Here is a 13,003-nt window from a genome sequence, read left to right as displayed (position 1 = left end):
CATGGCTCTGGCACCAAGCATCTGTTTCTGTAAGGCCCTTTTGTAGAGTATCCACATCATTTGGGGATTCAATAATGGCTCCCAGTTTGCAGTCATCTGCAAATTTTGTTAGCCAGCATCCCTTCGAGTTGGCCTGTACTTCAGAGAATTAGATGCCCAACAAGAGTGGTCCCAGGACTGAACCCTGAGGTACTCCACTTGTCACTTGTCTGGAGCTGGATTTGGAGTTGGCTACTTTTACAGTGTGGGTTCTGTCAGTAAGTCAGTTGGCAACCCATCGAGTGATGTAGGGATTAATGCCCAGCTTAGTAAGTCTATCTATGATTCCAGGGTGGGAGATGGTGTCAAAGGCCTTGGCAAGGTCCAGATAGGCTGTGTGGACTGCCTTACCCTCATCCACAGCTCTGGAGACTGATTTGAAGAAGTCAGTCAGGTTCTGGAGACAAGATCGGCCCTTCACGAACCCAAACTGGGTGGGGTGCAGTGTTTGAAGGTTGCCAATGTGTTTGTTTATAAGTTTCATGATAATACATTCCTTGTAGATCAGGCCCGTCAGACTTTTAGGGTGGTAGTTCCCGGGATCCAAGATGGATGTAATTTTGTGTTGTAACTAGAGATGATGGTAAATAAAAGATAAAATTATGTGCTAACAGCTTGTGTTTGTATTGACCAGTTTGCACACATTTAAAGAACACCAATTGTGAATGTTTTTCTTTGTCATTTAATGAGATTGTACCTCACAAGACACTTCCAACAGCTGGAAAGACCACAAAAGCACCTCACCAAGAGGATTACTGGCCTCAAACATATATCCTATGCAGCTTGACTGAAAAAACTCCAGCTGTACTCAGTAGCATATCGCTTACTCAGAGGTGATCTCTGCCTGACTTACAAAGCCATGTTCAACTCAGAATTGATGGACATGCTCCACCTAAAGAATTCCAAGTCACTGCAAGCCACGTGCTCTAGTGAGCTAAACCTCGCCACAACAATAAATAGAACATGCTGGAGGGATAGATTCATGTCACAGAGACTCCCCATGCTTTGGAACAAAATTCCTAACTACATTAGGCACAGCCCCTCACTAACACTCTTCAAGAGAAGCCTTGATCAGTGGATGGGTAACAGAAAATACACCCCTGGGATCACTTCATTGGCTCTGCTTGACAGAGGCTCAGTTAATTAATCAATGGGGAGGCGAAAGCTGACACACTCTGGCTAGGCTTAAAAATGCCCTCAGGCAGATAGCCTAGTACCTACCTATGAACCTATAAAACTGAGGCCTATGCTGAGATAAATTTGGGTATGAATATGTTTTGTGAGTAAATGACTTTGACCTAAACTGGCTGAAAAAATTTGATATGAACTGCAACTCACCTAGGCAATACATTTTTTTTGTATGTTTTATTTATTTTTTCACATTTGTTTACTGGGTAGTGTCTGATTGTGCTAGTAGCCCATTTTCAGCAGAGACCTGGGAGAAAAGCTCCAAAAACAAGACAAATAAAAAAATACAGAATTTACAATAATAAGATTTGAATATTATCCATACATAATCATATGTAAAAAGTAAACTAGCCAAACTATTAAGGTAATCTCCAAGTGTAGTACGTCGCAGGATGAGCAGTAGTAAATCCCGCCCCAAACACGCTTCCAACTAAAGCATATAATATAAGTATGATGAGTCAAATCATAACAATGCACACAAAGAATTCCTTCAATCGTACCGTTAATTTTATTCATGAAAACCATTGCAAATAGCAAGTCAGACTATTGTCATCCCTTTTGGTAAAAACTATGTGCAGTAGTAAAGTCAGTTATAATATTCACTCTATTTAAGTAATCACAAAGATGAGTCAAATCATAACAATGCACACAAAGAATTCCTTGAATCGTACAGTTAATTTTATTCATGAAAACCATTGCAAATAGCAACTCAGTCATTAAAAATAACGGTATGCACATGCACATAAACCATACCGTTTAAGTCATAAAACCATTGTACAATTGTCATCCCTTTTGGTGTGACTATGCTTATTATGTTACAGTCAAATGTGTGACTGGGACCGCTTTATTATTGTTGTGGCTATTCTGTTTGATTTGAGCGTGTTATTATGTTACAGTCAAACGTGTAACTGGGCCCGTTTTATTATTTGTGCAGTTTCATATGCTGAGGGGTGTATTAAACAGGTGTGATTATGCTTATAATGTTAACGTCAAATGTCAAAATTGATTCAAATGTATTATGTTATGGGACCGTTTTATCGTTTGTGCGGTTTCATATGCGTGTGACGGTACTTAGTTAATGTTATGTTTTTAGTCTGTGTTAATTAGCATGACTGTCACTTATACTCGACTTTCCCCTTGCCAATCAGTTAAGCCACACCCAGTCCACGCCCAAAGCTGCGCAGAACTGACTGCGAGATATTACATTGGAGATTACCACTATTACAAATTGGAACAACTTAGAAATGTAAACTACAGCTTTTTTGATAAATGAGTAAAATTCAAAGCTGTCAGAGAGCATGCCAAATAAAAACATATGAACACATTACAGGGCAGTTATTGGGGCTGTGAATGATTATGTGGGTGAGGGTAAGTTGGTTTAATGTTAACAGGTTGGGAAGTTCTAGCTAGTTAAGTTGTAGAACAGAACAATGATGGGATTTATGGGGATGACTGATGGCTAACATTGCTATTTTGTTATATCAGGAATCTAGGTTATGAAGGTCAGCCTTGTTATAGGTTGGTGAAGATGTGTGAGCAGTAGAAAAGGGTAGATAGAAGCTGAGATCTAGCTGTGGCTACCCTGGCTTGGAGTGTTAGGTAAGGTTTGGCTGTATAGAGAGCACCGAGTTTAGCATGGACTATTTGATTGTTAGGGAAATATGAATATAAAATTTTACCCAGTCATCTACTGTAATACCTAGGAGTTTGGCCTGGTTTATAGGCTCAATTTTGGTACCATTGGTGGATTGAATAAAGAGGGGTAGGGAACACTGTTTGGTAGTTTTGTTTGTGAAAATCATTAACTTAGTCTTATTTGGGTTAAGAATGAGTTGGTGCTTTGATGGGTAAGTTTCAGTTTCCTGAAATGATTTTTGCATCTTATCTTGTATTTCTTGTGGGGAAGGGACAGAGCAAATAAGAGATGTATCGTCTGTGTACTGTATGACTGAGGCATGTTGGGTTGCTGAATTAAGGTTATTAGTAAATATGATAAAGAGAAGGGGGTCAAGTATTGAACCTTGGGGTACTCCAGTGGATTCTGGCAGTAGAGGGGAGAGATTATTCTCCCATTTAGTAGCTTGTTGATGGTTTGATAGATAACTGTGAAATCATGTCGGGAATGCTGAAATGAGATTGTATGTCGCGAGTTTAAGTAGTAGTTGGTGGGAAATGGTGCCAAAAGCTTTTGACATGTCCAGGAAAATAGCAGAGACTAGTTGTCCATTGTTCATAAGGTGATGAACAGTGTTGGTGAAGGTTATTAAAGCTGTGTTAGTACTATGCTTGGGTCAAAAGCCTACCTGGGTATCAACTAGAAGGTTATTAGTGGTAAGGTGATTTAGGAGTTGTTGCTGAATACATTTCTGTAGGATCTTAGCTATAGGTGGGAGGATAGCAATGGGGCAGTAGTTAGAGATATCTCCAGAGGGGCAACCTTGTGGAGGGGGATGATGTGAGTGACTTTCCAGAGGTGAGGAACATATTGTTCAGAGATAGAATGATTGATTAGTATAGAGATAGGGCAGGTGATGGATGGAGCTGCTATTTTTAAGAATTAATTTGGTAACTGGTCGGCAGCAAGGCAGCAGGTTTTAGTTTACTTAGGAGCTTTTTAATGTAAGAAGTTTGAATAGGTATAAATGAGAAGGATTTTATAGTACTAGAGGCAGGGGAGGGTATTATGAGTGGTAGATGTTGGTGGCTATCTAGGAGGCAGGTAATAAAGTTAATAAAGTTTGAGTTGAACTGTGAGGCTAAGGGTTCGGAGGTATTGGATGTGGAAGGAGTGGGGGTAAAGGATTTCCAGGGTTGAGGAGGTAGCTGATTGCCAGAAATTGTGTGGGTTGTGAAGGAACTTTTGTTGAGAGGTTTGGAAGTAGTGTTTTTTACCATTATTGATTTTTTTTCTTAGTTTGGTTTCATAATTGATGATAGGTGGTGAGATTGGTTTTGTTTTTGGTGGATTGGTATAGGGTCCTGGCTCTGTGCTTTTGTTTAATCAGTAGTTTAATGTCATGAGAAGTTAATCAAGTAGTGGATAACACACCCCGAGTCCCATTAGTAGTTTTTCCTGCTGGTAGATGTAGAAAGGTCAGAAAAATGAAAGTCTGATTTCATACAAAAAAGACTGAAAGAAAATAATATTTACTTTTCTTTGCGGATGGAAACATAACACAATTTGTCCAAACTGTTTATAAATGTTGCAAGAGAAGTACTGTATTTGACATGTAAAATCAGCCGATTTCACAAATGTGGCATACATTGTGTAACATACTTGTCAAGCCTTCTGGTATTGTTGAAGTGATGGTACAGGTTTACAACTGGTTTTATTGTGGTGATGGCGATCTTAGAGTGCTGGGTCCTTAATTGCATGGAAACTTTAGTGGACACTTTGTAGAGAGACAGGTCTATCAGTCTGTTACAGCAGTTAGGGTTACTGAGACCTGAGATCTTTTTGTTGAGGAAATGTTGAAGTATTTGGAGCCGCTTTCAGTACTTTGTGAGACGTGTCAATGGGGGCATTATTTACAGTGATGGGCCTAATAAAGGATGAATACAACAAGGATATAAATTATTTGGAATTTGAGGAGATATCATAAAGGATAAGCCGTGCAAAGCACAAGGATTTGTGGCAGAATGAGGTATCTGTATGCTAAGTGGTACAGATACAAGCTTTACTAACATAAAAAATGCTGCACTTCAGACCATTGAAGGTAAGCTCATGATTAACACACAAAGCATTTGCTTGGTGTTATCCTTGCTGGAGATTTTGAATATCAGAATGGGATTTGCTAACTACACCCATTTCGCAGCCTCCATCATCAGACTTTATGCCAGGGAAGTATGTATGTATGTATGTGTGTGTGTGTGTGTGTGTGTGTGTGTGTGTGTGTGTGTGTATATGTATGTATGTATGTATATATATATATATATATATATATATATATATATATATATATATATATATATATATATATATATATATATATATATATATATATATATATATATATATATATATATATATATATAGAGGGCTGCAGCAGACTAAAGACTGGCTAAAAATTCTATACAAAAGTACACTTGCTTACATGGTAACAAGGATGGTAGCATAATCCTCTCAACTGTACAGATTTTCACAGAATGTCCAGATTTTTGCCTCCTATTTTGGTCCATTTTTCATAAATGTGTGTGTTTTTTGGCAAATTAGTGGCAAATTATTAAAGATTAAAGTTAGAAAATAATGATAGACATTTGAGTTTCAGACTTCATACCCTTCAGAAAATTCATGCTAATGCATAACCTATTATTCTATCAACTTTCTAAGTTTGTAAGAGCAGTATTTAAAAATTGTCCCTATTTTTGGGCCTTTGTCCCACTTTTGTTTATGGCTTTGTCCAGATTTCTTGCTCTAAGAGGTTGAGAGGTATCGGTGTATGTGTGTGAGATTTACTTAATGGCAGCCTTGTGTGCGGGCATGCAGGCATTACAGAGCTTCACTGTGTTGTTACTTTTATTTTAATTAATAGTAGTCTAACAGCATGCAGGCATCGCAGCTTCCAGTCTTTGCTTCTTTCAGACTGTGTTATTTAATGATACCTAGTAACTATGAACCTGTTATCAGTTTGCCATCCATTCTCTATTGCAATATTACTAGTTTATTTTTTTTAATCTATCGTAGGTAATTTATTCCTGAAGGGCAACAACAGACACTTTATTTGTAAATGAAACAATGAAATATAAAGTTGTTTGCTAGCAGTAACTTCTTCATTAGTTACAGATCTCACAGATCTCTTTAATGTGGATTATTTATATGAATTTTATTTCTACAGAGATGGTGCTTGAGCCATATTTTGGTTATCTCTTCAGTTTGCATTTGAAAGTTGGTATCCCGCAATTCCATTGGAGTGGGCAGGGTTACACAATTATGTATGCAAATATTATGTTAAGCAGCATACAGATTTGTACCTATTTTCATGGGCCTTTGTCCAGATTTTTTATGTTTCCAGGTTCAGAAGTATGGAGAGAACCCAGGACTGATCCCTGTGGGACTCCACTTGTGACTGGTCAGCAGTCTGACTTGGAGTCCGCTACTTTCACACTGTTTGTTCTATCTGTGAGCCAATTTTGCAACCCACCTAGTGATATAGGGATTGATGCCTACTTTGGTGAGTTTATCAGTAATTCCCAAGTGAGGAAAGGTATCAAAGGTCTTGGCCAGATCACGGTATGCTATATGCACTGCCTTCCTCCACAGCCCTGGTGACTGACTCGAAGTCAACCAGGTTGATCTCACTTTCACAAAGCCAAATTGCGTGGGGTCCAGAGTATGGAGATTTCCTATATCTTTGTTAATCAGGTCCATGATGATGCATTCCATAGCTTTACATATCAGACTTGTCAGGCTAATGGGGCGATAAGTCCCAGGGTTTTTAATCACTCACCCTTTATGGAAAAGGGATGACTGTAGCAGTGCGGCATTCAGTAGGGACAAAGCCTGAGGTGAGGCTGTGACTGAACAGGGCACACAGACATGTTGCTAGTTCACTTTGTACTTCATGTAGAACACAGCCAGGGATATTATCTGGTCCTATGAAAGCTGTACTTTTGGCCTTGGATAATGCAGCTTTAACCTGTGATGCAGTAATGCTGGGTGCCTGGCATTCTTCTGGTATTGTAATTGGTCCTTTGGGGGGGAAGAGGGGTAAAGTTGGCACTGAATCTGTCAGGCAGTATATTTGCAATATCTGTTGGCTCCGTATAGGAGGTACCATTGTGCAGTATCTCACAGACAAATCTGCGTTTTGCTGTGGAGGTTCTTGACATAGCTATAGAAGGCTTTGTGATTGTTTTTAGTGTCTGCTGCAATTCTGCCTTCATAGCTGTCTTTAGAGAATTGGATGAGGGATCTCAACTTTTTGTTGAGGCTAATAAGGTAGTTTTTCTAGTCTTGGGGTGTTACGTTTTTCTGCAACTGTTTCTTCCTTCTGTTGTAGAGTTTATTAATGACAGGGAACCACCAGATTGGCTTCTTTTTTTGGGAGGAGAGCATCTTGGTTCTGTTGGGTATGGCTAGTTCCATGCATTTGTGTACATCTTCATACAGTGCATTGGTGTATGATTCAGCAGTCATGTAGCTATTTTCCATTTGCATGGGTGCCATGAAGTTAGCCACCTCTGTTTTTAGGAGTCCAAAGTCTGCTTTGGAGAAGTTTTTCAAAGTGATTACCTTTGTGGGGTGTGTGGGTGAGATGTGGATTTCCATGGTGATTAGTTTATGGTCAGATCTGACCAGGGAGGGATTAACCAACTGGTGTAGAGCAACGGTCACCCATGTCAGTAGTAACCAGGTCAAGGATATTGGTTCCTCTAGTAGTCAAGGATATTGCTTCCTCTAGTGGGGTTGAGGATGAGCTGGTCTAGGGCATTGGAATTGATGAATTGCAGGAAGTGTTGGGCCAGTGTATTGGTGCTTGAGTAGTTTTCCCCGCTTGATGGAAGGGTAGTGGAAGTCACCTTGTAAGAGAGTGTTGGGTTGGACCTTGGTAGATTCTAGGGTAATTGGGAATGTGGAGTGAGAGTCTAGTGACATGGTTGGGGACCTATAGTAGGCTGTGACCTGGATTGCCGTCTTACCCAATGTTAGTTGTACCTGAAATATCTCAAATGCATTATGCTGGGCTACTAGTCTGGAGGTGTGCATATCCTTTATGAATATGGAGACACCACCACCTTTGGAGCTTTGATCCATGCTTTGTGGCCGAAAGGTGTGGAATGAGTTATGGCCTGGTAGTGCAGTGGTGCTTTCTGTTGCTTTAAACCAGGTCTCTATTACAGCACAAATGTCGATGTTCTCCATTTTGAGGAGGCTTCGAGCGAGTGCATCTTGAGATTTAGACTTCTAGCATTGAGCAGCATGACCCTCAGATTGCATTTATTTATAGCTGTTACAGTGGTAATTTGGTCTTTGGAACATGCCTAAAAAAAGCAGTATAGGGGTGGGAAGGGCCTTAGCCAGTACCCATAAACCCAGGGGTGACAGATGCAGGCCATCTCTGGCAAAGCATCTAGGTCTCTGTATCATGTTATCCCAAGCAGACAGATACTGGATCCCCTTAGAATGACACCAGTAATTTAGCCAATTGTTGAAGTCAATCATTTTTTTGTTTGGACTGCGATATCATTCTGGTTGATAGTAGAATTCTGCTCAGGACTAGTGTCACACCTGCCTGGGCCACATAATCTGAGAGTTCCACCATGTCTCTTTTCATGTAGTCCAGTGAGGTGCGTCTCAGGTCATTTGCACCTTCTCCTTATTCAACCTAGTGAGTGGGACATCTGCGTGCCTCAGTATTGAGTCACCTATGATTAGTGTTTTGGGCAAGGTGTTTAGCCTTAGGGGCTTAGGTTGAGGGGCACACTTTGGAGGTGAGCTATGTGTCCTGTGGTTTGTGCTGTGTTGTGGCGGTTGAGTGCATTTCTGTTTCAGAGGTCTCTGCTGTTTGGGTAAATTTCTATTTAAGAAGATCCACGAAGGTGGGTGTGTGGTTTGTGTTTTATGCAAGAGCTGTGATAGTGGGTGTTTTGGAGGGCTATGTGTTCCATGTATAGTTGTTTGCTTGCCAGGGTTATTTTGCATAGACACTCACCAACTGCAACATTCTTTTGCAGATCTTCAAAGTGCCATCTACAGTTTCCTGATGCTGTTTGTACTTTCACTGTAGCCAATACCCTCCAGTGTTCAAAGCTTTTTTTTTTTTGGCTTTTAGATTGTTCCCCACTCTCCATGATCTGATTTGCTGTCTCAGTTACAATGGATAGAATGAACAGAAAGTCCAGAAACTAAGCAGTATGTGGTACTTTCTTTATAGGGTGTCACTTTTCTTTCAACATGGTCATTTTTACTCACTAAAGAAAAAAAATGTTGTCAAGTGGTCCTGGCCAAGTGGTACCCTAGGTATCTGCTTAGTTTGCCTGTGTTTAAGGCTGGCCATGCTTGGGTGACATCTACAAAGATCAATAGGCATATACATACATACATACAAATATCACCATGGAATTCAAGCATTCAGAGCATGAGCTGCCAAGGGGCTGAGCTGTACACATAGGTGGGTGTACACATGCTCCTCATGGCCTGCTGCACTAGTGGAGCTCTAATGAACCACTGCAGGGAGTAAGAGCTCCTAAGGGGAAGGAAGGGGAGTCCACCATGTCCAGCATACTCGTCCACTTCCTACATCTGACTCTCACTTCTCCAGGGGAATAAATAGGCTGATAGTGGCCCTCCAGCCAGAGAATGAATGAGCTAGAGGGCTTTAATCAGAGATAAAGATACCCGTTTCTCTCCCCAGAGGAATGAACAGGTCAATTAGGAAAAAGGTGCGGCATTAGACAAGATTCAGTGGATAGAAAAGACAAAAAAAAATAAAAGAAAAGAAAAATCTTCATTAAAGACTGATAATTTAAAAGTAAAATCTCAATCCCTGTCTGGTGCAATAGAATTTGCAGTGTGGAACACATTAACATGAATTATTACAACATATTTGTGTATATTAAATGAGATGGGAAGTAAATATCATTCTTCACCCCTACTAACTCTAGGTTTCTGGTTATGATTTGAAAGTTCTCTTTTGATTTGGTCTTGCATCACTCTGTTTTTCTAGCTTTCCACCTTTGCCAGTAACCCTCAGTTCCTTTCATAGCTAATCTCTTAGAGCAAAGGAGAGGGATAATATATAGTGGCTAGGAAAATAATTTTTATTTATACAAGGGAGTAATAACTCAGATGGAGCGGTACTCCCCTACTTCAAGGAATGTGAGCATGCATTGATGATGTGTGTTATGTTCCCCCACACTTTTGTTTGTGAAACCAGTGAACTTTCACCCATTCATACTTCATAGTACTGCTGTGGCAAGGCCCTCAAGGATCACACTCCCCGTTTCTGGTGGAAAGTGTCTTGGAGGCAGCAAAAATCACATTCTCCCCCAAGGAGAAGGGACATCAGCATGTTAGTCTAAACCCCCCACCCTACCCACATTAAGCTCATCCACTGACACATTTTTGAGTTTATATTAAAAATTGCATGCTGTTAATGCATCACTTACATTAAAATCATGTTGTCTAATATTTCTGACAGCCACATCTACTATGTTTGCTTCCCATTCCCATAGACAAACAAAAACATAAGAAACTCCAGTGTTGTAACATATTTGGCAGCTGGAGCACATTTGTATTCCTTGTACAACTATATTGTTTTGTATTATTCATCTTTAAGACTGTGCTAAATTGGCGATATTTTACTTGAGGACCTCACCAGTTCGTTTTGTGCAGAAGTGGGGATGTCGCGAATTGAGTGACAACCCAGTCTGCATATGTAATCTGATGAGGCCCTCAAGTAAAATATCGACAGCTTTTTTTTTTTTTTTTTTTTATACCAAGATGTGGCTCTTGTGTGTCCAGAATCTAGTTGCTGACTGTCCATATTTGTGCGTCTGTTCATCATTCAGTTTCTGGTTTTCTAACAAATCACCAACTTTCGGAAACTTTGCAAGCTTTAGAAAATATATGTTAATGCAAACGTTATTCTGCAAGAGCACTATTTAACATCTGCCCTTAACGTTTGGCATTTGTCCCCTTATTATTGTTGGCTCTGTAGGGTACATCTAGTCATGCTTTTTCTTGTCAACTGAGTACTTTTTTCTAAGCATTTCTTAGGGATATTGTGGCTTGCTGACTCTAAAATATGTCTACAATTGTTTAACTAATACATAACAGTTGCAAATGAAGCACAGCCTTATCAAGGGAGGGAGGACAACATTGAAAAAGATTTAAATCTTTATAAATCTGACTACAAAACTGAATTCTGTAGCTAAAGTAATGCTTTGGGAAGAGACATTGGTTTATATCCTGGGTGCACAATCTGAGCATTATTCTTGAAGACATGTTATTACTTAAGTAAACACCAACTGAAACTGCTATAAATCTTAATGTCATCTTCATAATATCATTCAGATTAAGCACCTTATTCCATGTTAAGCCATCAAACAGTTGTTCATACACTGATCTCATCACATGCAGATTACTGCGGTAGCCTATATCTGGAAATCCTAGGGCACTAACCTCGGCTACCTCCGCTGTGTTCAGTAGCAAGACTTCTGGCAGGATTGTTTCATTATCATCATATAATGGCAGTGCTCTGGAGTTTGCAACAACCTGGTTTCACGCATATCCGTGGCTCATTATACGTTATTTTCTTATGTTATTTGTTATAATGAAAGAAATTATAATATTTTACCTGTCCGTAAGTTTTTACTACGTAATTCAACAAATATCTCCGTTATTCAGACGTTTGATAAGGTAAGTAAAAATGTAATATTGGGAATTACTGATGTTGGTAACGTTTTACTGTTTTATTTATTGTTATGTTACATGTCAGTGCGCTTGTTTTCTTTTTTTGACATCCGACAGTACATTCGGAGGGAATGCATATTCATGACTGACATATCACGGGGGTGGGTTTTAGGTAGGGCTTGCTACTGCACATCTGGTGAGGCTCTCAAGTAAAATATCACGGCTAAATTTAGATGTAAAAATGTGTTTTAAATACATGTAACTAATACAGCATAGTAATTAAGAAAAATATGCTTGTCAAAAAAAGAATGATGGGATAGACGTATATGACAGATGAATGTTTTAATACTATAATCACAAAAATAATACCATAAATACTGTACTACAACAATCATGATGCAGAAAACTCTGAATTATATTGCATTAATACCCTTTCATCTTTGAATCTTATGGAGCTATTGATTGGTGTCTTGCTGTCTATTACACCTGTGTGTACAGAAACTGTTTACCTCTATTTTATATTATCATACAATCTTAAGATTGCTTTGTTATACCATCCCAGGCTGTGAATGAAGAAGGTCATTTGGGATTACTACAGTCCTGAGTAAACAAATTCAAATAAAATAAATAAGGTGCATTAGTTCTGAGACAACAGGATACAATCTACCTAAATGTAACAACAACGTAACATCCATTCAACACCACAATTAATATTTATACAGTTTGTTTTCCACAAGATACTGAATATGTTACATGTCTTTAGATATCAATAATTGCATTTTAGAATTCTGCTTTAAAATTGCTGGCAAATGTTTTGATGTGCACTAAAGCAGAATCTGTAGTTACTTTTTTAGAAATCTATTAAAACTACTTAAGGCATACTTAACTTTAAATGAATATTTAAATTATATGCTGCATTATCAATGATACATGCTGTTTCAACTTACCCTTTGATATCAGTGTTTATTCCTATGCTTGCCATACTTGCTGTTTAAAACTGTTGCCATGGAGACCAAACAACCAGGGCACAATGCAATGTGGGAACTGCAGTTCTCAGCTCATATCAGTTGACCTCTGTAAAGTACTGTGTTAATGTGATTCTGCATTAGCAGGAATTATCAGAAGAAAGCAAGAGTTTAAAAATAACACCTGTACAACTTAGAGCACAACCGCAATACCTTAATTAGCTATCATACATTATCGCTGCATCTCACTTGTGTTACCGTTTGAAAATCCTCTGTGGTCCATACAGAATACATGTTCCACACCAGTCAGTGTAATTTTAAAGCTTGCCTCTCATCTGATATTGGGAGAAAAGGTGGTATATTATACTGAATAAATTATGACAATAATCAGAGTTATAGACTTATTTTACTCTAGAATATACATGTTAATTCATATTCTCTTATTCTGTCAACTTTT

General features: G+C 38.9%; 1 protein-coding gene across 1 annotated transcript in view; it reads right to left on the bottom strand.

Moving 5' to 3' along the window:
• TEX43 (testis expressed 43) overlaps positions 1 to 12,602 on the bottom strand; it is a 116,562-nt gene extending 103,960 nt beyond the window's left edge. The window contains exon 1 of the mRNA XM_044060784.1: positions 12,529 to 12,602. Coding sequence (XP_043916719.1) covers positions 12,529 to 12,563 — 35 coding nt within the window. The 5' untranslated portion in view covers positions 12,564 to 12,602. The remainder of the gene's footprint in view (positions 1 to 12,528) is intronic.
• Positions 12,603 to 13,003: the final 401 nt, after the last annotated feature.

Source organism: Protopterus annectens, chromosome 2.part0 (assembly GCF_019279795.1).
Source record: "Protopterus annectens isolate FY-2018-M chromosome 2.part0, PAN1.0, whole genome shotgun sequence".
Taxonomy (NCBI): domain Eukaryota; kingdom Metazoa; phylum Chordata; order Ceratodontiformes; family Protopteridae; genus Protopterus; species Protopterus annectens.
The sequence above is the reverse complement of the archived record's forward strand: the minus strand, read 5'-3'. Positions and strand labels throughout refer to the sequence as shown.